Below are 27,626 nucleotides of genomic sequence, written 5' to 3'. Positions count from 1 at the left end.
GAGATCCTCCTCATGCACTATTTTCATCTCACTCTAATATCCAATCCTTTCACCTTCTTTCTCCATTTTTACCAGGATTAGCTTTAATAAGCTTCTTCTGATGTATCTGCTTCAGAGCTTGACCACATGATGTTGCTGAAGTTGTGGTCCTAAACTATCTAAATGATAAATGTCATTAAGGAGCAGATTATTCATCTTCTAGGACCTCTATGTATTATCAAACCAACCATGAAAAATAAATGAAACTATGGTATTCTCACTCTAAACAAGTTAAGCTACATCCAATGGTGACAACAGCAGGATTAAAATTCCACATGGTGACTTAGTACAGTGACATCTCTGGGTACCAGGTAGAACTAGGACATCTATCTCTCTGCAGTTTGGGGTTTTATGCATTGTCCGGAACACTGAATTTTGCAATCTGAGCTATCTAAAATATCTTACAGCAAAATGAATTTTTTTAGATGATGAAGCAATTCAAGACAAACAGCACTGGACCTTCCTTTCAAGTGTAGCTAGAGCTTAAGAAACATTTAGCTCATCAAAACATGATTCTTTAGCCATCACGTATGTTGCAGAAGTAGGTATTGGGAGAGGAAAGTTCTTGGAAAAGTCTGGGAATTTTCATTGATACAAGTAGAATCTTTGCATAAGAAAGCTCAAGTAAGATGAAGTTTAGTGTAAAATAAAAGAGGAAGAAAAATAAAAGCAGAGAACGCTCATATATGCAGTAAGGGAAGAAGACTAGAAAATTAATCTAATATACCGAGGTAAAGGAGGCTCACAGTGGCATTTCTGACTGGTGCTCCCCTTCCCATACCAACCCCACTTTGGTTCCTTAAGGCAGTCATGAGTAGTATCACTGTTGGTATTGCCACGCACCTTTTACAATAACAACTTCCAAAACACCCTGAAATTACAGAAAATTATAACATCATCCTGACACTGAACAGAACCTTGAAGTTAAGATCTAAATTCAAACCAATTTCACATAAAATGAGACCTAAACACACACAAAAAACCCCTCTAATCTTTTTTCATTTAAGTTTTTCACCAAAAGCAATGACATTTGAGCTACTGATGAACTAGGAAAGCTCACAAATCTTGAATAGCTGATGGCACTCTGCTTTTGTCATCACCAGTTATACAAAACCAGGTAAGTATTGAGGACAGAGAGGTACCAGAAAGGTTTCAGGCCCAGTGACAGATTCCAGAACTTCACTGCCACAAGTAACAATCTATGGAGATTTCCCATTGGATATTTCAGGCACAATCTTTCTTCAAAATATACCCGGGGGAAGGAGGGGAAGAGCAGGGGGAAGAGAAAGGAACCAAAAAACCAACAGACTGCGATCCCATCTTGGACACCAAAATGCCTCACTAATACATCCTGTGCAAGAAAAATGGAATTATGCTGAGAATACAGAAAGAGGAGTCGAGATACCTGGATTACACTTTTAGTTCTAGTATTCTGACCACTTCTTTTATGACCTATACTTACATTTTTGTAACATACACCAGAGTGGTAGATATTTTTCACAGGAAAGAATGTATAGTATTTTCTCAGCTTATCAAGTGGAAGATGCTACAGAAGTGCACACTATTATTTTCCTCATTGCATAAAGGAAAATGGCTTACTTCTCTATGCAAACCATATTTTCCACAGTTCAGGTAAAAGACATCTAAAATCATGCCAAAAACTCAGAATCAGTTAGCACTTAAGATGGTCTCTATTGGCTGATTCTAAAACTCAGAAAATTTTCAGACACTGTGATTACATAGGAAGCAATGTCACACTTCATTGTCATGTTTTATGAATAAGAACCAGAAAAGGAGTAGTAAATTCCTTAGTAACATGACTGCATGCTAAGTAATGGGCTGGTAGCTGGGCAGCCCTGCATAAACTGTGATTACTCTTGCATGAGTCATTACATCCTTTTCCTAGGAGTTTTATTCTGTCTTCAGATGAAATTGAAAATTGGTCTTTGTCTTCACATCTGACAATTTACACAAGCCATCCTTGCACACACTTAATGCAAAGCTATTAAAGGGAATTTGCCTGCAAGCTGTAAGAATGCAGAATTCACAGGACCGCCTACATTAGCAACATTCGTTGTGAATTACTTTGAATTAAGCTAGATTAGAGTCCTCATTGCAAAGTTTTTGTTGTTTTCATACTTTATACCTACTTTGGAAATGGGTTTACTGAGATATGGGATGAAGGCTGGAAGCACCAATGTCCTGAAACAAGCACAGCACCTCTGTCAAGCCATCCCCATCAGCATTCCATGTTGACCTGCCACACCCCTTAACCGTCTGTTTATCTATATGGCATCATGCTATCTGTGTATCACCTTGCCACAGAGATGTTAGTGGTGAAGCGCTGTCCTTTATGACATCAGCCTAGGGGAGGCTGAGAAACCAGCAGTGTGCTGGCCATCGCTGGCCACACGTCACACACTGCTGTGGCCTTCTACGGTCACCTTGACTTCCGCTTTCTGAAAGCGGGGAGTAGGTACAGTTGCATCTTTCCACCTAGCACAAAGACACCTACACAAGCAGCTACCTAAACAGATGAGTGAGGAGGAACATAACTGGGACCTAGGTCCCAAGATCTGCGATTCTGTAGCTTGCATACCTGAATCGTGCCAAGAGTTGGGTACTTGCCAGTTCTCGAGACACCATTTTCAAAATGTGCCTCGCTTACTGGTAACGAAAGAAATGATGGGACAAAACAAGAGGATTCATTGGAACTTTTCAGTTTGATCTTAAACATCAGAATTCCAGTCTTCCTGAAATAACCAGGAGAAACTACATCTGCTCTAAAAACACTGCTGTGCAGCTGCAATGATAAAACGCAGAAGTAACTACACAAGATGAGGACGTGGTATGCATGGATTGCTCACACAGCAGTTCTTGTAGATTCCCTGATAAACAAAAGTCAAAGCAAGTTTTCTACTGCAGACTTGTCTTAGAAGAGAAAGGACCCAAACAAACAAAATGCTACATTCCCTCAACTCCCACAGATGCCACATAGAAAAAGTAATGATCAGCATAACTGTTGGCTAGGAAATCAAGTTTATTCGCTGGTTGTTTTCAAATTAATCAAAGATATATCAAGGCCAAATTAGAATGACAATATGAAGTGAAAACACTCCAGTACCTGAAATCTGACAATATTTAGTTTGAAAACTATGAGCTATGGCAACTGTGCTTTCTAAGGTCCCCCCGCAGCTGCCAACTGAAACAGACATGTTTAGTCAGCAGCTATCCAGACCTCCATAATAAAGCTACACCAACATCCAGTCTTGCTATTTGGTCTGTCTTGGGTCTGGAGACACAAGGTCTTTCAGAAACTCCCAAAGAGCTATCTGAGTCAGTCAAGAAGCCTTGTGAAAAGCCTCAGAAAAGTTTGCAAGCAAAAACGTCCCATAGCAGATCCTGGAAATAATGCTGTAGTAAAGTAGGAGAGTTTGAGGAGTTATATAAACCTTAGCTTATTCAGTGACAAACTGGAGCATGAACATGCTCTGGCTTGCTGGAGTTTCTGGCTACAGCACATTCAATTTTTGCAGACCTAGAAGAGTACAAACTTGGTACAGACAATACCAGATGTCTGATCTTCATTTACTACTAGCTAAAACCTATAGTTCCGACAAATCAATATTTTCCAATAGGAATTGGTTTACTGTTAAATTCCTCTTACCTGCAGCCCACTATTCTAAGTCTTAAATCAGAAAGAAGCCAAAACTTTTGGAAGGATTTGGAAAAAAATTTTCACTGTAGCTATCAGAAGTTCTCAGAGCTACAGAATTCCATGTGTTTTGAGTCAGCTGGTATCAGCCACTGCTAGAACCAAAAAAACCTAAGTATAGCCCTTGTCAGATATAATACAAGAAAACTGAGTATCATCTTTACAAAACAACAATTAGTAAAAATAAATTATTGCACATATTCACACGGTTTTATGGATTCCTTTTTACCAGGGGGTCTATTTTTCTCTCTTTTGCTTCTAGCAGTGGAAGAACTGTTACTATGGAGATAAGATTTCCTGGTAAGCTTCTGTTTTTCTGTTTCTGTAAAAAGACTCAAATACAACAGAATTAACAGGCTCTTTTTGCATGTGACAGATGTTGGGGAGTTTTTCATTTAGAATATAACTGATGTAAAGACAAGGATAAACAGAAGGCCAGAAAGCAGCAATAAACGAATTTGGAACTTTCAGCAGATGAAATGGTACAGTCAGAGGTGCATGTTTACAACTTTGTAACAGCATCTACATTTCTGACCTCCTCAAACAGAAATGGCAAAAACCTTCAAACCCTTGTATCTCTCAGTGAGAGCAAAATAGACCACACAGGCAGCAATACCACCTCTAACTGTTATGCAGATGAAAGTGTTCAAAGCAGCCTCCTCTCCATTTATTGGCAAAGCTACCAGGATACTTTAGCACTAGTCTGGAATCTGCCAGGTTGACACTACATACTACTGCTCCAAAGCACTCTGGTTGTGTTTGTAACGTTTCAAAGACAAGCAAAAAAACCCAGAATGAGTAAAAGGGCTTTATCTGAGAGTGACAAAGGCAAGATATTTGGGTTTGACAAGGCAAAACCAGTCACGGCTTTATGCTAATTATTTTGGCCCTCTAATAAAAACACACAAGGAAGTCCCTCAGTTATTTTACACCTTCTTTGAAGATGGACTTGTCTCTATTTATATAATGTCCCAAGCACAAGCAAGGATCTGTACTGCTTGCTCATCTTCCTTCTTAATAGCACACCTTTTTGGTCTTCTATATAATGAATGACAAGACGACCCACATGGCAAGAAAGCACTTCATATTTAGTGCAGCAGGGCAAGAAATACAACATATGCAGAAACAGTTATTTAAGAATTTAAATGCAAAAATCTCTTCTCCCCACCAAAAACAGAAAGTTATGGAATATTAATTACATGTAATCTAATTCAGGTTTTGCATATGATTTTATATTGACCCACAATAAATTATGGCAATGCATATATTTTATTTAAATCTATTAAAGCTTGCCTTCTTTGTATGACATATAAAATTATAAAAGATCTAAATATAAATCCTATTAAAACTGCAATCTCTCTGTATAAGAAAAACCTGTACAAGACAAAAAGGAAAGATTCTTTATACCTTTAGCCTCTCACAGGAAAACACTCTTAAGATGTTAATGAAATCACATTAAGCCATAAAATGGTATTAATCAGAATTCAGCTCAGTAAAAGAAGGTACTGGAAAAACAAAGTTCTAACTCTTAGAACACCTCATAAAAAAACCTTCCTATCACTTAGTTTTCTATATATCTTCCCACTCATAACTCAACCAATGATGTATGGAAAAGTACATCATGAATATTTACAAATGTACACAAACATTTCAATAGTCAAATGATACAAAGCTTTCCAAAATAATTCTATATTTAAATTCATGGTTATAAAGGAACCAAGAAATATCTTCCATGTCTGGCAATATCCAAGGTATTTTTTTATTATAGCAAAATAGACACTTGCATTTATGTATTTACATTACCCTCTTTATAGGTAACATTTCTACCACACTGAAGGAACTGGTCACATCACAGTGGGATTACTCAATACATCTGAAGTATGATTTATTCTTTTACTATAGGTCATAAGAAATCATAATAAAACCACACTTCTAAAGACTGTAGAACAATATGGTAACATGATTATATATCACTCTCCCCCAATCCCACATAGCATCAAACCCTGCTTTAGTTGTATTAGAGAATACTGAGAAAACCACAGCTTCTTCCTGGAGCACTACTCTATAAGTACAGGGCTGTAACTTTCAGGATGTCTGTCTTGACCTGCTGATTGTTACAGGACAGAGAGCTATGCCTCATGCTCTGGGAAGGAAGACGTTTTTGTGTAATACAGGAGTCAGATTACACCTAATTTGTCATCAGTTTCTCTCATTCCAGAAGTAGCTACTTCTAGAAGATATGTTATTTCCTGGCTTCTTTGCAATACCAAACAAACAATTCTAAGACTACAAAAAGGTGCTAGACAGCTGCTGAGAACATTCCTATAAGCACAGACAGAAGCACAGCCCATATTTTGCTCTACTTGGGAGTGGTTTAGTACCAGAATTTTGGATGCATCTTGATTCCATATTGGGACAAGCCCAGGCAAGCTGCAGGCCCCACCCTCTGACTCTACAGTTTCCCTGGAACAGAAAACAAAAGGTACATCTCAAAGCAGTCACAGCATGCTATGAATACACGAAAGGATACTGGCCTAGATGGCAGGACACCAAGATCCAGAATGTGCTGCAGTGCACATCAAAAGGTAAGTCAAGACACAGGCAAAAGAATTGTGGAAAGAGTATTTATGGCTGTTCACATTCATACCTTTTTGAAACTTTGTTCTTGTTAGATTAAACGCTTAGAGGCTGAGAAAGTATCACTACGGGTTGGTGTGCTCCATCATGTTTCACTTGACATCTACTTTGCCACTACGATACAAGATCCTGGACTTGAGCAACCATCAGTTTGACTCAGTACACAGCCATGTGGTCTTCTGTTCACCTAACAGTGGTAGGAAGCATGTTCAGAACTGGTAACAGTTTTGCACTTAAGAAGAAAATTTGCAGAACTTGGAAACATTTTTCCACTTGTGTACTTCAATTTGCAAGGAAATGAAATACAGTGATAAGCCCTAAGCAAATATTTGAGATCATCAGGATTTAGAAAAAAGGAAACAAACACTTTCTTGAAATTCAGAAGGCTGCACTCAGAAGAAGAGATAACATGTTCCAGGCCAACTGCAGTTGTAGCTTTTAGGCCTAAATTCATTCCACCAGCTGTCAGCTCTTGCTGAGTGATCTGCCAGGAAGTCAGCCATCCTGGGATATTTCTACAATCAACAAAAAAAATATAGACACCTACATAAGATAATTCACATTGAAAGTGGACTGAATTATCTGCTGAATTAATTCTTTTCTTTCTAATACCTAGAGGGAGCACAGAGTGACTTGCCTCCTAGTAGGACACCTTCAGCTGTGGTTTCACTGTAGGCAGCGGGGTGTTTCAGCCACCAGGGCTCACCTCTGCTGTCTCTTCCTGGGCCATTCATACCTGTATAAGTGTTTGTGCAGCTGAACAGTGAACTGGCATGGGGACTTGATCTGGATGAACATGAGAGGAAAAAAACATTGTTTTTCAGCCAGATAAATTTCCCAATGGGTTCACCATGCAGCTGCAGGATAGTTTTAATGAAAGCAAAAGGAATGATACAAAGATGGGAAAAAGCAGCTAAAGGAAAGCTGAAGAGGGCACGGACTGCTTAGGTTGGCATTTTGGAGCCCCAGCTTCAATTAAGGTCAAGAGTCAATGGCACAGCAGCCTTTCAGTCTTCTAATATTGATCAAAAATATCAGAGCCCCATTATTCAAAGCACTGATCCACTACAAAATTAATTCTGCTGGACTGAAGAGGTCCGACAATTTTGAATGGTTATTTTTCTACTGATTAGCTAATGCTACTCACGTCAAACCAGTTATTCTAATCACTTCCCTACCATTGGCTGGCATAAAGATAGTGTAAAAGCATAAAGGTAGTGAACTTTGTATTGTGTACTCTGCCTAATTCAACAGATATGTCATCATGTGCACATATTTGATCCAGGTCAAATGTGTTGCTGAGCATTATGTCAATGCACAGATCTTGGTATTAATTACTGTGGAAACACAGCCCAAGTAGCTAGACAGGATGAATCCAAATCTTAGGGTACTGAGACATGTTCTGTTCAAAGCAATTTCAGAACCAGGTAATATTTTAGAAAACAGAAAATATTTTGACAAAGTTTTCCAAAACTTAACTTCACTGTACAAAGAAATGCTTAGTCATATAAAATTAACCTTGTGACAATGCTTACATATTAAAGTGGCTTATCACATCAAGCACTGTCTAGAAACTGTTGAACCAGCAGCAAATACAATGTTGTTGTTTAAAGCTCAAAATAACAGCAAACAGAACAATGTAGCCTTTGCTCTGTACTGGTAAGTACATTAGTAGGACATTAGTATTTATTTAATAGAATGGAAGATTTAAAAAAAAAAAAAAAATATGTTTTTTCTGATGTCTGACTTCAGTCCAGTTCAGTGCTGGAAAACAAGCATTTCAGTGTAACTGATGAGGCACTTTGCTCCTAGACACAGCATTCTATCAAAGACAGACACAAAACAAAACCTTGTCATAATAGGCTGGAGACTAGATAACAACCATTAGTCCCTACTGTGAAAACAAACCAGTCTGCACTCATGTATGACTGACTGAACGGATCTGTTTTGCAGCCTTCCCAGAATTAATACAATAGGCAAAGCTGTCTAGGATGTAAACACACTGGTGTAAACAGAACAACTCAGTGATCAATTTGGCTCCCTTTTTTCAAGCACATAATTATACACTTAAATATTTTCATTAGCCAAAACCAGAGAGTGAACAAAAACACTGCTCACCAAGATAAATGCCCATAAAAATATGAACCACTACTACTTTTACTAGAACTTAGCTTAAAGAATTCTAGTATTTAACTGCCAAAAAAAACCCCCCAAAAAACCAATGGCATCATGTGTCACCTTGCAAGGTGACATATATACACTCCCGTTTGGAGATAAAATGTTTGACTCAAATTCAAATTAACTGAAATCACCAGCAGTATGGCAAGATTAGATTTAGTTCAACATATCTGAAGCCGAAAAATCCCAAGTTTTAGCTATATTAATAGAATTTGGAACGTTCCAGTGAGTTGATTGAAATGTTACACAACTACCTATAAATCAATTTACCATGTGAATGACAGTTTGAACAGTCCTTTCCTCTGAAAAAAATGTTACATTGACAACTAACATATTCCTCACTCCAGTACCTGAAAAGGTTACAAAATGCAGTCCCAGAGCCACATGAAAATGGATTCTAATTAAAATATGTCTAGTTTCACTGCAGTAATCAACTTGAATAATTTCCTAATCTGTTCACAATAGCAGTTACAAAAATGTCATATTTAAATTCATATTTTAAGAAAGTTAAACCAACAAACTGCAGAAGTTATGTAATTGTTAAACCAATTTTGAACTCCTCAGAAAACATTGAGAAAATACCCTGATCTACTTGTACATAACCAGTTCTAGTTTCTTCTGAAAAGTTAAAAGTAGCTAAACACATTTTATGAATATTCGATTTCTACACATGCTCTAAAAGCTTTTTATCTTGACCAAGAGAGGGTAAAAGCAGGAATGTTAGCCAAATAAATCACTGCTTCACATTAAATTTGTAAAAGCCTCAGGCAGTGATCTTTAGAATTATTGGGCAGACTGCATAATACTCATATCTTGTTAACCATTCTCAAAATATCCTGTACAATTAAGTCATAGCTGAATAACATCTCACTATATCCTTCCACTCAGAATAGAACATCTTACAGGGCTTGTTCCAACTCTCATGAACTTCAGTTGAATTTTGGTACTGAACTGATAAAAGCATCATAAAAGCAACAAAAGATGTAGTGGTCAAGTCTTAATTGATAGCAAAGTCCAAATGGAAAAGGAGGGTCAGGACTGCCTGTGTAAGCACACTTCCTCTCTCCTCACTAGGGGTGAGGTGGCACTCGCACAAAATAGCTTGGTTTAGACCTTTTGATATGATATTTCCAAGTGAGGAAGACATTCATGACACAGTCTTCCATCAGTTATGGGCTGGTAACATTACTGTATCTCGTTAAGCTGAAGACTGAGAGCAATAGAAAGTGAAATGACAGTGTAGCCTTTTCTAAATTACACTTCTAAAAAAAGTACAGGTTATATTATTTTTTTAAAACCCTGCCAAAAGATCAATGATTAGCTGTTTTCTTATTGTCTATGTAAAGTACCCCTGTGATGTGTATTCAGAGCAGTATCCTAGGCTCAATCAGAGTATTAGTTTATCATCTCTGTGACACGAAAGCTCGGGTTGCCTTAACTCATGCTCTTAGACTTTAGGAGACAACATGGAAATCTTACCTTTCTTTTTTTCTACCTCCTGAAGCAGCAGGATATTGTAAATGATGTGTGTTCGGTGGACTTGATTTTCAATTCCCATTTTTCTAAGATCAACTTCTGTAAGATGGAGTAAGTCCTGTAGCAAATGCCAGAGTAAGGAACATACTATACCTGTTAGTCCAGGAGGATTCAAATTTCTTTCACACAGGTTTGCTGTTTCTGATACCACAAGCAAACGTAAGTATATTTATGTGTTCTATGAAGCCCCTTTGTCATGATAAGCTATGTCATTGAAGGGATGAATTTTTCTTACAAAACATCAATTCATTGTCTCTACATTTTTTCTCAAAACAAAGCTGGTCAAGATAGCTGGAGAGTTTCTAAAAGGTACGACTCCTTTGAATAAAAAAACAAAAACAAAAGGGCTAGCATGCCAACTGCACTTAAGATAATGAAGGAAGATAAATCTCAGAGTGAACCGAGGGGCGTAATAATATTGGAAAGAGAGGTTTTGGATAATCAAGAGGATATTCACTGTAACTAATAGATAACATGGGTTGCAACAATGTTTGAAGAACATGAATTTCCACATAATGCATTTGGATAATCAAACCTGAACTGTTCTCTTTTATTCCCCTTTCTCTCCACAAAATCATTACTGTTTTATTTTCAAAATAAGCTGCTGAATAACTCAAGGCATTATTTATAAGTCAGTACAAAATTTCAATTTGCTGTTGATTTATAAGTACGTACAAAATTTCATTTGATGATGACATCTTTCAGAGCAAAAAGAAAACACATCCAAAGCAGAAAATTTATGATCAAATGTATTTCTGTTTATTTTTACTGTTCTGTATTTTCACTATAAATCAGATAAAGAGATATCCATAGGATGTACTCCATTTTTTACCGGCAAATCATATTAGTAAAAGTGGCCTTTTCTAGTGGAGATTTGACGAGTCAGGCCTAGGACCCTAAACTACAGAAATCACATTGTTTCACTGTGTAAATAAGACAATCGACACAGAATTTCTACTTTAAGTGAGCCACTGTTTTTGAAATTTTCATTTTAAAATCTTTCTTTCAAACTAAAACCTCTGCAAAAGCATGATATTCTTTGATTTAGACTGAGTAGTCCTCTAACTGCTGAAAGCCTCAATTTTTTATGTCACTAGTTATAACTGTTTCAAAATCTGTTAGGGAAATTTAGCCATGCCTGAAAATGTGTTTCTCAAATGATACTTCATATGTATCTAATAACATGAAAGAAGGGAGTTGAATAATTATTATACATACTTTATCCCTTTCTAGGTTTACCCAAACACAAAAATTGGTACTAATGATGAATTCACATTTCAGTAGAAAGGATTCTTCAGCCTTGGCAACAGTGACAGAGGCTCCCTCTGCTTCTCTCAGAAAAACTCAACACCCTCCCCCCTCAAGCCCAAAATCATCCTCCAAGGAAAAACACACATGAAGTACAAATGCAATATGCCTGCTCTTCAAACTTTAGCAAAAAGCTTGTCAGCAGGAACACAAAAAGGGCTGGTGTTAACTCCAGTACTGAACAGCATACGCTCAGGATAACACAGGGGGAGCTTTTATAGACCCATTTTGGGGTTGGGCTTTTTTAGTAGCTTTAAAGAACTTGCTGCATTTTGCAGCAGACAACACTAATATGTGGAAATTTTATTTGTCAGCGAGAACAGTCTCCCACCTTTAAGTTTTTTTTCTTCATTCAAAACCATAAGCACTTTCTGGTCTGGCTTAAGAACTGGCTAGAGCAGTTGACTGAAACCCAAGAACTCTGTCTTCCACTGCCATGAATTTACTACTTAGCTAAGAACAATTTAATTCAAGAAACTGTGCATCACTGTCCTCCTCAGCAAAATGGATATAATCATACCTTCTACTGCAGAGATAAAAACCCCAGTGTAAATAGTTATTAGTAATTATTTTTAAAAGTAGAAGACATCAAAGGCAATTACTTAGACTTTCAAGAACTTAGAAGCTTGGCTCAACATGGTTCTGAAGCATGTGCCTAGTATTAAGCAGGTTAGTAAGTATGTGAAGTCAGGGTAAGTCAGGCATTTTCTCAAATTAAAGTTTTGTTTCAGGAAAATATTCAGTTTGGTTGAGGAACTAAGAAATTATATAACACTTGTAATCTACAGATATTGCAGAACTGAAATTCTGACTCATGGCCTTGAACTTAAAAAAAGTCCATTGTATCCAGGATGATGCACCAGCCTATTTTTAAGTTTTGCACTTCAGCAAAAACTTTTTACAGGCAGCTTTCAGGCTTGATAAGCTGTAAACTGTCTTTGCTGCAGGGTTTTTTTTTTTTGTTTGTTGACTGTCAAAACAGCTGTCCCATGGTTCTGTATTTCTGTCTTCTGTGTTACAATGATAGTGTGAATCACATAACATTTTCCAATGTGCTTCTAAGTCTAATTGACTGAGTCTATTTGGGAAACTAGAAAATGCTGTCCTTTTCCTAATTGTGACAAATTCTACTTGTATTTAAAATCCTTTTATTTTTATTTTGCTTGGATTATGAGATTACCATGACACTCACTAAGAACTCTGGTATACAAGCAGCACAGACATGACACAGAAGCCAATTTTAAATAAACTTTAGTGCCACTTCATGAAACTTTGATTAGTGACAAGAAAAAAATGTGTAAAAAAATTGTTTAAAAGTGAATCCAAGGATATTTTGAGTTGAGGAGAATCCTTACTGTATTTTTATTTTCTGAATTAGGACTACATCGAGACAGAATTAAAACACATCAAAGCAGCTTTTAATTGATGATACAGTATGTAAGTGTCAATAAATTTGTACATGGATAATAAGAAGTGAAAACACAAAATGGACAATAAAGAGGAAATTTTGATCAAGTAAGACCTGTAGGAAAAGGGCTTCCTAAGAAGTTCTAAATAAATTCCTAGGTATCTTCAAGATGACTGATGTAATGTCCTTCTGTAATGTGGTATTTGTTCAATAGAGAAGATTATTCTTAAGCCACATAGTATCCATTTACCTATAAACAACTTCACATAACAATTGGCACATAAGTTCATATTTTATCTAGTTCTGAATTTTAAGAAATAAATTTATTTGTTACCTTTTGCAGAAAAAAAGTTATCTATGTGTTCTTGCTCTGGTGAACATGCCTATTTGTTACAATCTGAGACAATGAAGACTGATATAGGACAAGCAGCATCAGAATCAGTAAAATGTCAATTTTATCTAGTTCACCAGTAAGTGACTCTGTTTCTCTGTGAATTTTAGTACACAGTTACAAAAGACATTGGTTTTATTTTCCCCTTTCCTAAGACAAAACCAAACTATCAGCCTTTAGGTTTTTTGCTCCAACATGATATCACGGAACATTAATCACTTGCATTATATCACCTTGCTCGACATTTTCTCAAGAATTTTATTGAAAAACAAACAATTCTTACCTCTATGCCATCATATTGTTCAAAGTGTGCGCAATATTCTGCAAGACCAAGCTGGGTCAGCCAGTTAGAAATGGGTAGATACTTCATTATCTATTACCTCACTTCACAATGCCTTTGACTCTGAAAAACAAAACCAAAACCCAATTACAAATACTATTGCTTGGGAACGTTAAATGACTGAACAATTCAGAAAGCACTTAATAGCATGGAAGTTCTACCATTATGGCCAAAGAGATTAATGCTTTCTTGGCCACTTGGTAATAGGTCGTTATCTATGCATTAATATTATTACATTTAATTCATTGTTTCATTGTAATCCTCATACAAGCAGGGCATGTCGAAGACTGTATTTTGTTTAGCTCTCACAGCTGAATTAATATTTTGGAAGATGAATCACAGTCTTCATATTCAAAGAGAATGTTCCTCAATATGCCCATTCAGTGATAATGCCATTCTTCTTACATGTGTAACACATCTGACAAAACATATAAAATGAAGAGGAATAGCAAAACGAGCAGTATTATCTGTTGGAATATGAAGGGAGAGAATGAAACTGCATATTCCGTAAGACAGTCAAAATGAAAAAGACTCTGTGGTGGGTGTTTGTCCAAGATGTGAACATAGCTGAAATCAACCTGTTACAGAGTATTTCTACAACAAAAGCAACTGAGAGATTGTTACAGTTTGGTCTCCATCATGATGTCATCTGAATTTGAATTATCTGTAAATAAAAATACTTTTTGTTACTTTTTTTTCAGTTGCTAAAATTACATAGAAGATAGACATTAAGATGGACACATGATAGACACAGGAAGACAAGATAGACACATAAAATATTATCTCAACATCACTGCTCTATGTAACCAGTTATGCAAGATCTACATAAACAGATACTTAAGCTTCCAAAGAATTGCTGAGTTTGTGAAGATATTTCTATCTGCAAGTTTGAGCATATCCTGAATAAATTCAAGGATACCCAATTCTAAATCTCTAACTTGACCTGAACATTCCCTGTTAAAGCACTGATGCCAGAAGCAGAAAATGCTCATGTTCAGACATGTGCTGTCTTTAATCACACATTTTTGATACATTATTTTATTTGAAGATTTTCCTCTTATCTATACTTCAGGAAAAGTACTTGCTCATTAGCTCTGTATAAACCAACTGGAATTATGACTTTCCAGCCACAAACCACTTGTTTCAACACATCTGTCTACTGTGAACATGTGACAAGAAGCTGCCCAAAGGCTGACATGTTACAGTCAGCAAAGAGCCAGTGTTGCTTTCTGTCAGATAGAGAAAGCTGTTTAGCATTTTTATAATTCTTGGAACACTAGAAAAGCGTTGAAGCTTTTATTTTTCCTTTTTTTTTAAATACAAATTGCAAAACCAAAAATACTGTCCTGCAGAAAGACAGGCCACAGTAGCAGTATTACCTGTGTTAAAGCACAGTACATTCCTAGAAATATTTTTAAAGCATTTAAATTAGAAAAAGTACCATTAGTAAGACACACAATGTTTTGGACCATTACACCATTACACTGCAGAAGTTTTAATCCTGGAATTCATCACTTCATGATCTATTAAAGAACAAACATGCTAATTTTCAAATCATGTTATGAAATCCCTCTATTCTCCACCAGGATACTCCGCTATATTACTTGCTTTATTGCAGGTTTTTTATTATTGTGAAAATATTGCAGGCTATGGATGACAAGTATACATTTAAAGAATGGTGGCATTATAGTAACTAAGAGCATCCTGTGGAGTAGCATTGATTAGAAAATCTCAACATTTAATGGACACACCACAAAAGAATTTATCTGAGGAACATTAAAGCCACAGAGAACATTCTTACGTGAGGCAAGGACAAGCTCAGCCATTGAAATCTTTCATTTATTGGCTTCCTTGGCAAGATGGTCATCATGAAAGGCACAAAATTTTGAGAGAGATAAGAGGAAAACACAGCTAGTTGGTTAGGACATTAGTAAAACCATGGACAAATAGCTCTTTTCTGGTTCATACACTTCTAATTCAGTCACAGACTTTAATTCTGTTGTCATAAAGGAACTTGTTTTCAAAACTGTTTTAACAACTTCACTAGGAATGTATTTTTTAAGACTACAAATTTTATATTTAATTTTGAATACTTAGCTTCCATGCTAGTACATGACAATTAAAAAACATCTACAAGAATTGGTGGAGAGTCACCACACTTATCATTCCGGAACAAAGAGAAATTCTGCACTAAGCATGAAAGGAATCCCAGAATTTCCACAGAGCAACATTCTCTTTAAACAATACAGTGATAAACAGTGGCTATCTAATCTTACTTGGCCAGCTGCATTTACTCAGTTATTAATTTATACCAAATGAAAAAAACCCAAACAATAACCCCCCCAAACCCCCTAATATATGCCCTGCCTCCAAACTCCCATACAAAAGGAAATTCAAGTGCAAGCAGAAAATGACGTTAACCTTACATGACAGGATACTAAGAGATACAAGATGCATTGTTTTCAAATGTACTGCACTTACACCTTTGAATGTGATTATTTTATGACATACTTTAATGTGCTATTAAGTCTTTGCTGACACCCGTGTAGATTTTTCCCTATTGTTTTAATGAAAAATTCGTTCCTACAGCTGAAGGGAAAAAAAAATTTAAAAAATTTTCCTTTCTGCCACAAGATAACTAATTGCCTTTCTGATCCTTCTGCTAATAGCAGTTTTGGTGAAAAAAGGTAACTCAAACATCTCTTATTTAACCAATATTACACTGTTAATTGGATACAGGGTACAACCTAGTGGTCAGGATATATTCAGAGCCTGATCAAGGTTAAGAGTAGAACAGAATTACAAAATAAATTGCGGAAGACCCTAAATATATCATTATGAGAACTGGTTTTAGGCAGAGGGAGTTTCCTATTATTCTTCTACTTTTACACTAATTATTTTTATTTCCAAAAATAGGATGAACTCTTGCTTAGGGCAGGTAACACCAACATTTTTTAACATCCTAACCACACTGGCAAGTTGTGTGGCAGATGTCGGGCACATATTTTTTCCCCACTGAATAATGAATATCCTTCCTTTCCAGAGGAAGGAAGGAAACAAAAACGTAAGATGACAGCATGTATTGGAGGCCAATACAAGATCTATGTTCTATTTACCCATTTTAAACACTATAACTTCCTGTACATCTCAGGTTTCCTGCAATAAAGAGATTGTCATAGGTTTAGTCAGGTCACCAGATTTTTATGGGATAAAACCATGGTTGCTCCATGACTTGTTTCTATTTATTCAGTGAGACTTTTTCTTCTGTTATTACTTAACAAGTTCAAGAGTGAAGTTATAGTATTCTGAAATCCTTATGTGGAAGGTCTTGCAGTACTACTCGCATAATTTATACAATTTCAGGTTTTACATCAAAATAAACAATTCAAATCCAACCAAGGTTTGTACAGTTCTGTTTCTGAACACCAGCTGTTCAGAGGCTTTTATGAAATTAAGTTGCTGCCAAAAAGTTATCAAATTGGTAATAATGGGAGGTTCCTATGGTGGCACTCTGATCTACTGAACTGAACTTAGCTTTTACTTTTGGAGTGCTTTCTGTATTATCTTAAAAACATGCTCACAGTTGCAGTCATACATATCGGGGCACATTTGAAGCAAAAGCCCAGAGAAAGGTGTTTTATATGTAGCTTTAAAATCCAACTGTTCATACTGCAATGCTTTACTATACTGATAATTCATTGGTTTTCTTCTTTCCTCTATCACAATATCCCAGAACTAGCAAAAGATGCTGCTGATGATGCTGGCTTGTTATACTCCAGACACAAGGTAAGCGATATGTAATACCAGATTCTTAATTCAGATACCGTTTCGTCAAATTGGCTTCACTGTAATTTTTGAAAAGTGGGTATGTGTGTACTACAAAGACATCAAGGTTGAGTAACTCCAAATCACTGTTTGGATATACCAAGTATTCCAGGGACAACAATGCATGCTCCTTTTTCAGTCTCTCTTGGGGATTCAGGCTGTAATATGACAAGGAGCAAGCCGTGTATCATTGTGTAATCCTGTCCCCAAAGTTACTCAGGTGAGCCAGCAGAGCCAGCAATTTCATCTCATCTGGAAAGTAGTTTCTCCTATTGTGCCTCTTCTACTTCAGCAAAATTGACTTGTATTGTACTTCCAAATTAAGACTGGCCTCCTGCTGTGACACAATAATTTATTAGGAAAAACTGATTTATTGGACACCTGCATGAGTAAGAGTTTTCTTAAGGATTTTAATCACTTGAACTTGGCATGCCTTCCTAACTAGCTCCCTTGAATCAAGGGCCCATCAGTTTTGTTTTCAGAAATACTCAGATGTACTTTCATTTTCAGATGCACCTTTATCTTCCTCTGGCATCAGTGAAATCAACAAACCCTCTAAATTACAGCCTCAATAAAGCTGACCTTCCCATACAACATTCTGTACACCTCAGGACCTGTATTATGGCACTAAGTAATAACACTGACCAAAGGTCTGCTCTCTCTGCTGATCTCATTTATGCTTAACTAAGCAATTTCGACAGGTATTTCTTGAATGTTCAACTGTAATGCATGTTTCAATGGCAGAAACTTTCTGCCATTTGAGTGCCAGTTTCTCAATGCAGTAGAAAGAAAAACTAGAAAAGCTGGAAGTAGTCATCATGCTTGTGATGCCATCTCACAGAGATTTTACCATCTTAATACAAAAGAACTACCTTTTCTTCTGCAGCCCAGGTCATAGTTCTATTTCTCTTCTGCCGCCTTTAAACAATTTCCCAAGTATAAAGCATGTTGTCAGTAGTACAGTTTAAGACAGTAAATCTCTGTAATTTGGAAAAATCTGAGAAGCTGACTGTTCTGTAAAAGGAATACTAAATGCAGAGTGGGAAAGTCAGAAGATACCAATCAATGACCCAAAGCTTGTTTCATCTCTACAGCAGTGATAGCATCTTAGTGATAAAAATAACCTTCTTCTCCAGAATTTAATACAGGCATGGTAAACTGCCATAATTTCGATGAGACTTGTTCTAGCCTACTGCCTTAAATGAAAACCAGAAATTTTCTAGTTAAGAATTGAGCATCGTTCTTATAATCTAATAACACTATAGGTTGGTAAGGCACTGATCAAAAACTGTATTATAAAGCCATCTCCATCTTTTCTGTTAGCAAAAAGGGAAGGGCATGTGCAAGACAGGGCAAGAGACAGAAGCAGCAGAAATACCTGAAAAGCAATCCATCAGCAGAACCAAAGTGTCAGATGCTGATCAAACATACTGGAACTGTGTACTAGACAGTCCAGAGAAAGCACTTCTTGGGCCAAGGACTGTGGCTGCAAGGAGTGGGAAACTATGACTAAAAAACTACTTCCCTACTGTGTCAATCCTCTTGTATTCACAGAAAGAGAGCTTGGTACATTGCATACAAACTGGATGACAAAGATAAGCTACCCCCATTTTTTTTCTTCAGATAGGAACAATATGCAAAACCTTGAAGTTTTGGTTAATTCTGCATGAGAAGGAATAATAGACGGCAACTACTTACGTAATAATTACTACAGTCAGATTCCATCTCTAGACTTCCATCAAAAAAGATCTTACAAGGGAAGAATTACCTACATAAAATATCATAGATGGGTATATGACCTATGTACAAACTACATGCAGAGGGCATCAAGGGTGGAAAGGGAAAAAGAAAGCATAAGAACTTAATGTAAGAAAAGGCTAATGTTCTTACAATTATGATGGTTTAACAAAATAAAACAAAGAAATAAAAGTGATCAAAGTAGTACCGCTGATAAATCCCTGTTATAACATGTAGAAAACACACAAGAAGGGGAAAATCATGGGAAAAAGAGTGGATGATCCAATTGTTTTACTTAAGACAACATAAAGACATGCAATTTAAGTTCAGAAAATCTGTGGCCTAGTAAAGTGAAATACATACTTAATTCTCTTGGAAACTAATTACATCCATATAGTCTGGTCCTAAACTATTAATGCCTTCTGCATTTTATGAATCACCTGTTGACATACGACTATTCTCAGTATCATGTAAGCATGCAGAGTTAAAACAGTAGTTAAAGAGCCAAGGTGCTATCACAACACTGGAAAAGGAGAAAATAGGAGTTCAAGCTATTCCCATAAGGCAGCACGTGAAGGAAGTGGAACAGGCAACTGAGTAGATCTCAGAAAAAAACTGGAAGTATACATGGTGGGGGGCAGGGGTACATGAGCAGGTACTCAGTAAGCTTGACCACAAAAAGAACATAAGGAATTTACTTAGTTGACTCCTTTCTAGTGTTGTTCATACAACAGAAAGGAAAAATCATGTAGTCTTATAATTAAAATATCTATAAAATGAAGGCCATTGTCAAAAGAGCATAGGCAATAGTAATTAGCAATTCCTAAAATATGTGTCAAACCACTTACAGAATCATAGAATCACAGAATCATTTAGGTTGGAAAAGACCTTCAAGATCATTGAGTCCAGCCATCATCCATGCCCACTAAACCATGATCTGGAGTACCTTTATCTAATGTACTGACTTTCTTCATTTTAATAATCTTATACTGTGCTGGGAGATTAACTGAACAGAAGGAAGAAAACCAAAAGGACAAACTACTGAACATGAACCTTCAGTGCAAATGTTATCTGCTAGAGCTAGAAAGGTGTTAGCTACAGTTAGCTTTATTATAAAATCTAAGGTTTTCATAAATAGTATCACACAGCTGAATTTTCATCATCACTACATTTATACTTTTTCCACTGTATTGTTTTGATTGGTGGTGATTTTTACTGATACATACAAGAAATTATTGAGAATTTCTCTTTTAGATATCTAGTTTAAAATATTCAAAGACTGACATTCCTGTGTAGTGAGTCACATCAGCTATTTAAAATAAATGCATTTGTATGTATGGAGAATGCAAACAAATATTTACTGGGGTTTTAAGTAATTTGGGGTAAGCTGGTAGAGTTGAAGCAACCGTCATCCTAAATATTATCTGCCTAAGCAAATAAATTAGACCACTCCAAAGGCACTATGCAATTGCACAGTGCATACCATGCTGCTGGCAGTATACAGTAATGGCTGACATAAACTGTGTTAAACTACTGTTACGTTGTATATCATATTCTCAAAAAATTTAGAAGTATATTTGCATTTTCAATTTTGCCTTCTGTGCTGAAGAGGCAAATAACAAATTTTATTAGTTTGGCAGATAAATCAAAAAACTTGAAAAATAAAATTTGTTTTGGATCAAAACAAAACAAAAAAAAGGTCCAAGTGCTTTGGCTAACTGATAATGCATTTTTTATTTGTGTTTAATCTTATTTTTCCTTTTTTTCTTCTACCCAGATGTCATTAAAATTAATTCAACTGAGACTCTGGAATATAGCAAAAACTCATAAGCTAACATAAACTGATATTTACTTGTACCATCCACATAAAATAAGGAGATCTGTTGTCCACAAACATGGAAATACCTTGTCTATACCAAATGTGCACTTAATATATTGTAAAAGAACAATTGTCTTACAGTTCTATCAAGAATTTAGCTACTGTGCTTTCAAGAGATGTGACTAAAAGATGTAAAAACGAATAGAGATGTATTCATATTCCAACAGACTGTCTAAACGCTGCTTTGCTTTCCTCTGTCAAATTCATTTGACTACAACCATTAGCATTCAGTTGCTTTCAGCTATGGTTACATGTCTGGTGGCAGCACTGCTGAAGCCAGTTTATGTAGCTAACATTTATTACTAGCCTCCAACTCAAGATGCTTGCTTCTCCCTTGCACTGATTTCTTTTATGTGCCAGCACTAGCTTTTGCTAGGGAAGGGCACCAGAGACTTGATCTGGCAGAGAAAATGACCCAGAGGACGGGGTTGTTATTTCAAGTCAAATCAGGTCTCTTATTTCCTTCACTGTGCAGCCACCGAAAAGCTTGTGCTGGCACAAAGCAAGCAGTGATGTGGAAGCGGTCAAACAGCAAAAGTGTGAATCTGAGACATTAAATCTCTCAAATTCTGCTGCAGGTTATGGACTCCTCTGCCATCCAGATCACAGTCTGCACATAAACATACACCCTTTTAATTCATCTTGGACTGCAAAAAAAAGCAAGCGAGGCACACACTTTCTTATTTCTGCCAACTGTGTTATGGAAACAACTACAGCAAAGGGATGGGGAAGACAGTTGGGGAGTGGCAGCACTACAAGTCACTGTAGCTGTTTGATTCAGTGCAAAAATGAAGGCCCTTAGACAAGAGAAATAGTAAAGGTGCACAGAAAACTTCAGTTCTGGTTTGTGATACCCAAGAGGTTTAATCATCTGTTTTCTTTTGCTCTAGAACAATCTGAAAGTCTTTTAAACATACCAAGTTGATATACATCTTAAGCAGTCCCCTTCTCTGAGTGAAAGGACAGGCTTGATTAAGGTCTCTGTCTCTTTATCCCACAGAAGCCTAGGCAGAAGCTGTATTGCTGAAAAACTACCAAAACATACATTTTACTAGAATCATATTTCATGATTTGATGGAAGATTATGAGTACTGGGAGACAGTATGAGAAACAAAGCAAAACTGTGTGTCACCAAGCGCACCACCATCTTGCAACACTTGTGTGGCAAACAGATCAAAGGAAGCACTTAAATCCAAGCAGTAACTGTATCACATTAAATTTAAAATACAAATGAAAGTATGTCCCATTATAACTTCTAAACGACCATATTTTTAAGTCATAATCAATATTTGCATCATAAATGTTAAACGAAAAACAACTAAACAAAATATCCTAAGACTGTGCACATATGAGATTTAACCTTTTCCCCTCTTGCCTCTTTCTTGGGCTTTCTAGACATCCTGGCACTTCTTTTCAAGCTTTTCCCTTAACTGTGACTATTAAAACAATTTAAAACTCTGAAATTCTCAAGTTATCACAATTTTCTATAGAAAACATGAAATTGAAAATAAATTGTAATCTCTAGGAAATGCACTCAATTTTTGCCCTAAATGCAAATGACAAACATAAGTTTGCTTGTAAGATATCACAAGCTGCAAGCCTCCTTTCATATTTTTATTGATAGCAATTAGCAGTTAACAACAAGCCAGTCAGATATAGGTGAACTTTATAGATATTTCACATTGTAACTATAAGTAATTGCATTTTCCATCAAATGAGTTAAATAATTAAAGCACAAGTCTGATACTCTTAGAGTGTAAGTATATGATAACAACTCCTCCTAGTGGAAGCACATCTGACACAGCAAAATTCAGAAAAATACAGGTTTTCTAGGTATAATACCAGGCTTTTGCTAGTACCAGGTAGCTCTGCATTTTTTTTCTACCCTCTTTACCAATTTAAACTACACTCATCCAACTTTTCAGCACTATAGAAAAACGTCTATAGGCTTTTAAGGAAGATGAAAATCACTACACTTTAAAGTTTGCTGCTATTATGGCATAACATGGTTTATTTATACACATAAATGAGAATCAGGTTTCAAATCAATTTAAAGTAATCTTTTACTGTGAGACTATGTCTCACCACTACCCCTTAAAACTTTGGGTGAGACTGATGAGATGTAAAGTAACTTACATGTATCATGAACAATGAAGCTCTGCTGATTTACTGGTGCTGGGAGTGCAGCCCTCTGTGGCTCCTTTTTGTTTCCTCTTTCACTCATACTTTGCATCAACTGTGCCAGGAATGATTTCCATGTGAATGAATCCCTTACATCTATCTGAATAGACTACTCTGTTCAACCAATTCCATCTCCAAGGGCTCAAACTGTCACAGACATTACACATGCTGTTCAGCCTGAACCTAGAGGAGTGGTTTTTAGAATAATAGCTCAGAGCAGACAGAGCTAGTAGGAATATGCAGTATCACACAATGTACTGAGCAGACTATCAATACTCTCATTCATTTATTTTAATCCCTGATTTGCTTCATGTTTCCTTGTTCAAATCATTGTTTTAAGCTATCATAATCAAAATATTTTGGGTAAAATTTTGACAAATTGTTGTGAAGGACGTAAGGATACTGAATTCTTTGAAAAGAAACCATTAGCATAAATATTGTTGGCAGGCTAGGCACTGAAGTGACACTTCTAACCTGGATTTTTAGGTCAGTCCAACATTTAGCAAATCTATTACAGAGAGACAAACACAAAACATTACTCAACTTGTATATGCTGTTCTGGCCAATGTTTATGTAAAGATAAAGAGTCTACGAAATACCTATCAGGACTTAAATACATATTGACTTAGCAACCACACAGCAGATTATCATTCACAGCTAATTAAAGCATGTACCTTAACGTCTACTCAGACTACTGTGTCTGAATAATTCAGTCATGTGGAATATACCTTTTTGGTTTTCTCCTTGTGATACAGTTCTGTTTTCCAGACATTTCACAAATAATACCACAAACACTGAGTTACTTTATCTGTATGTCAGACTTCAAACCATGTATTTTCAGTTTGTAGGTAGCCAATATCTATCAACAGTAGCTTACAAGAAACAACTAAGTGGTTCATCATTCTGTATCTACCGCTTATGGAAGGCATAGACTAACCACTCTTCATTTATCTTCCTTACATAACAGAAGTGCAACTTTCTCCACTTCATAACACCAATGTATTTTTAATTATTAAGCAGAAGCTCTAAAACAGAAGTAGCCGTTTTTCACACAATCTTATTCAGTGGGGAACATACTGTCACAGATGTTCGGCATAGCAAAAGTATAAATAAGCTTAAAAGACAGTATGTGCAGAGAAAACAAAACAATGAAATCAAAAACCATTTAAAACAAAGACACAGAGACAACCAAAATCTCTGAAAATCCTTACACAATAAACTACCAACAGCTGTGATGATATCCTGGGGTAATAAGTATCCCTCTATACTTATGTTCCTACCACGCTTTTATAAGCATAAGCTTTTCCTACGAAGAGACTGATACACTTTTGGTCTGATTCCGTGCTTGCATTGGATGTTCTTGCATTTCACTTGGAGTGTGGATCTGGCACAAACCTGCTCCACTAGTGCAAATTAGTTCAAAATATTTTGGAAGTGTCGCTTTGCTCTTGCAGACTTCAACAATACTTCCTCTAGCGTATTGGCAATTCCCTATGCCCAGACTAGTATTGTCCATCCTTCCACTACTGGCCTAACGTTAACACGAATAGTGTACTGTCTATGCTCATTGACTGACAGAAATGGTAAATGTTCATGCTTGATGCAGGTCAGATTTGCCCTGGCAGGTGATCTGACAGCAATCAGGTGATCAAGTATTAATGAACCTAGCATGTCACCAGAACAGACTAGTACAAGTCTCCAAATTCATTCAGTACATGCAACTTAGCAGATATTTTGAAGACTAGGGCTAATTCTAACAGTATTTATGTGATGCAGACTCTAGTTAAATAAATAATTAGAACTAAGATCATCAAGCACTTCAACAGAAAGTGTTGATCACTACAGTCTAGTAAGTCTTTCCTCTTTCTGTATGTCTACGTGGTATTTTGTAGCTAAATGGGAATTCATTCTACCTGCATCTGAAGCCAACCACAAGCAGCATAATCGTTAGTGCAATGCTGAACTTGAGCCAGTATGAACTGTTGAAAAGACTCCACAGCTGCTTCTCAGCTTGAACAGCCAGAGCCTATAATGCACCCAATGGTAATAGACTGTAAATGCATATGCCATATTATCAGAAATCTGGTTAAAGCTAGCACGCTAAGCTCTCTGTGGGGAGAGGGGATCGAGAGAAAATGAATTACAGGTGTGATTCCAAGCTAAAATTTCACTGTAGACTAATCCAATTTAAAACGTTCTAGTCCTGCTCCTTTCAATTCCTCAGCCATATTAACCCAGAAGTTACTTCCTTCCATAGCACCAAGCCTACCGTTTGCACGGTCAAATGCTAAACTGGATACGTGAAATGGTCCTCTTTTACAAAACAAACAGAACAACTGCCCCCCTGCACAGTGTGCTTTTTTAAAAAATGTGCAGATCCAGGACCACTCAAGTAAAAAGCCTATCTCAAGTTCTTTAACTACTAGTTACTACTGCAATAGGTTTCTGAAATGTTTTATCATAGAATAAATAGATTTGTCTTCACCTCTTCTGCCCTTCAGAATGGGAAGCAAATAGCAGGACTGCTGAATTTTTTTTTAAGGCTGCTCATACACACAGAACTCCCGAATCAGGCCCCACAATTTTTTGTTTAATAACAATATGCTTTTTATTTGCCTTCTGCTGCTTGAACTTTTATGGTAAATGTAGGTCTTTCTTTCAAGTTGTTCTACAAATAATGTAACTTTTTTTAAAAGGCTGAGATATTCACATGATCAATTAACTCTAGGAATTGAGTGCTATCTAATCTACCAAATTAGAATTGTGATAAGAATCAAACTGGCAGCAGTAATAATAACAAAATAGAGCACAGGTGTATGTTTGCTAAATTATGACCAATGGACACACACATGCTCTCTTTTCAAGTTGTGCTTCATTATGCCCCTATACTGCAGTTTATTGCAGTATAACAGAATAAGGGACTGTTGGCATTCCTCACATACACCAGTGCTAAATCAATCTTTTTAGCTTGAGACACTGATAAAGGTGGTTTGAGCAAACCCAGCTAATTTTACATTGAAATGGATTAGAACAAAAGTCTCAATTTATCTGAGCTTGGTTTCTCCTTTTCTGCAATAGCTTAGCAGTCTTGGGCCTCTCTGCAACCTGCCTTTGCTCTCACATACATTTACTCTTTCCGCTTGGCTGCTCTAAACTTCTGAACTGTGTAGTTAACAAGAATCGTCTCTTCCTTCCTTCTCTCTGCCTCTCTCATCCCCATTAGTCTGGTACCCCAAGCTGCAAAGCCATTCCTGGTACATTTCCCTAGCCATCTATGCACTCATTTTTGTTGACTTTCATTTTACAAATTCACGCACAACCCCTAATGTAAGATGAAAAGACACTAGACAAAACATTTCATATTGATTACTTGGATATCTGTTCTAGTCATGTACTGAATGTCACAAAACCAACAAAAAGAAGCTTAGTGACAAAATGTACTTAACGATAAGATTTAAGAGAACAGGAAAAATACATTCCTGCTAAGCTGTGGTGCTTTCATTTAACATAAAAGGCCTCTTTTGTAACTTTTTACAGTAAATTAAATTACTTTGAAATAAAAATATTTCTTCCTTATAAAACATAGCAAACTGATATCATAGAAAATGATATTTTGTTAGAAAAATACCTGGTATTATTTCTAAAGCAAGTGAATGGCAAAACCATCTACTGCTTAAGATGTCTGGTTACCTGGCAAAGATAATGAAGTGATAAGAACTGTTTAGGGGTTTAGAGCAGAATATAACATACTAGCTGCTATCTCCAGATATACTTTATAAAGCTGCATAATAAGCAATAACAGAAATAATTAACTTTGAAATAAAAAATAATTTAGTTGTAAATTCAACCCCCTCAGAAAGTAAAATCACTTGCTGATTTTTTTTCTTTTTAATCAACTTATAATTACACAGGAAAAGAAAGAGTGCATTTCCTGAAGATGATCTATAATCATAGAATCAATTTAGGTTGGAAAAGATCTTTAAGACCATCAAGTGCAAATAAGCAGGTTTATTACAATAAACTATTGTATTCAGTGAGAATGATCTATAGAGCACCAGGCACAAGGCTGCAACAAATCTAGTTTTAACCTAAATTCTATTTTAATTTTAGATTGATGTTCTCTCCCTCTTCTAAACAGAATGTCCTTGCATACATGACATTTAGGGCTAGAACTCAAAAGACTAGGTAACCTGCATGAGATACAATGCTAATAATAAAAAAAATTCTGAGTATCATTAAAACTTGGGCTAAAAATTGCAACAATTCAGAAAGTGCTTTATGGGGAGCTCAGCCATAAAGGGCAGCATGGGTCATAATCTCATCAACCTCCCTAGTAAATCAATCTGCCTGCAAGAGTTAGATCCTTTGCTTACTAAACTCTAGCATCTGATCGTATGTGCAAAAAGCAAGAGCTTATTTTTCTGCTACACCTTTGGTCTCAAAGGGATAGCT

The 27,626-nt window shown here is 36.4% G+C and overlaps 1 protein-coding gene across 2 annotated transcripts in view; it reads right to left on the bottom strand.

Annotated features, from left to right (window-relative positions):
- BCAR3 (BCAR3 adaptor protein, NSP family member) overlaps nucleotides 1-27,626 on the bottom strand; it is a 113,257-nt gene that overhangs the window by 62,739 nt on the left and 22,892 nt on the right. For both annotated transcript variants that reach the window (XM_030034266.2, XM_030034265.1), the window contains exons 2-3: nucleotides 13,496-13,615; nucleotides 10,049-10,163 (exon numbers count right to left, since the gene is read on the bottom strand). In XM_030034266.2, coding sequence (XP_029890126.1) covers nucleotides 10,049-10,163; nucleotides 13,496-13,582 — 202 coding nt within the window. In that variant the 5' untranslated portion in view covers nucleotides 13,583-13,615. The remainder of the gene's footprint in view (nucleotides 1-10,048; nucleotides 10,164-13,495; nucleotides 13,616-27,626) is intronic.

The sequence above is a fragment of the Aquila chrysaetos genome, chromosome 12 (genome assembly GCF_900496995.4).
Source record: "Aquila chrysaetos chrysaetos chromosome 12, bAquChr1.4, whole genome shotgun sequence".
Lineage (NCBI taxonomy): Eukaryota > Metazoa > Chordata > Aves > Accipitriformes > Accipitridae > Aquila > Aquila chrysaetos.
Note: the sequence above shows the minus strand (reverse complement) of the source record. Positions and strands in the feature narration are given on the sequence as shown.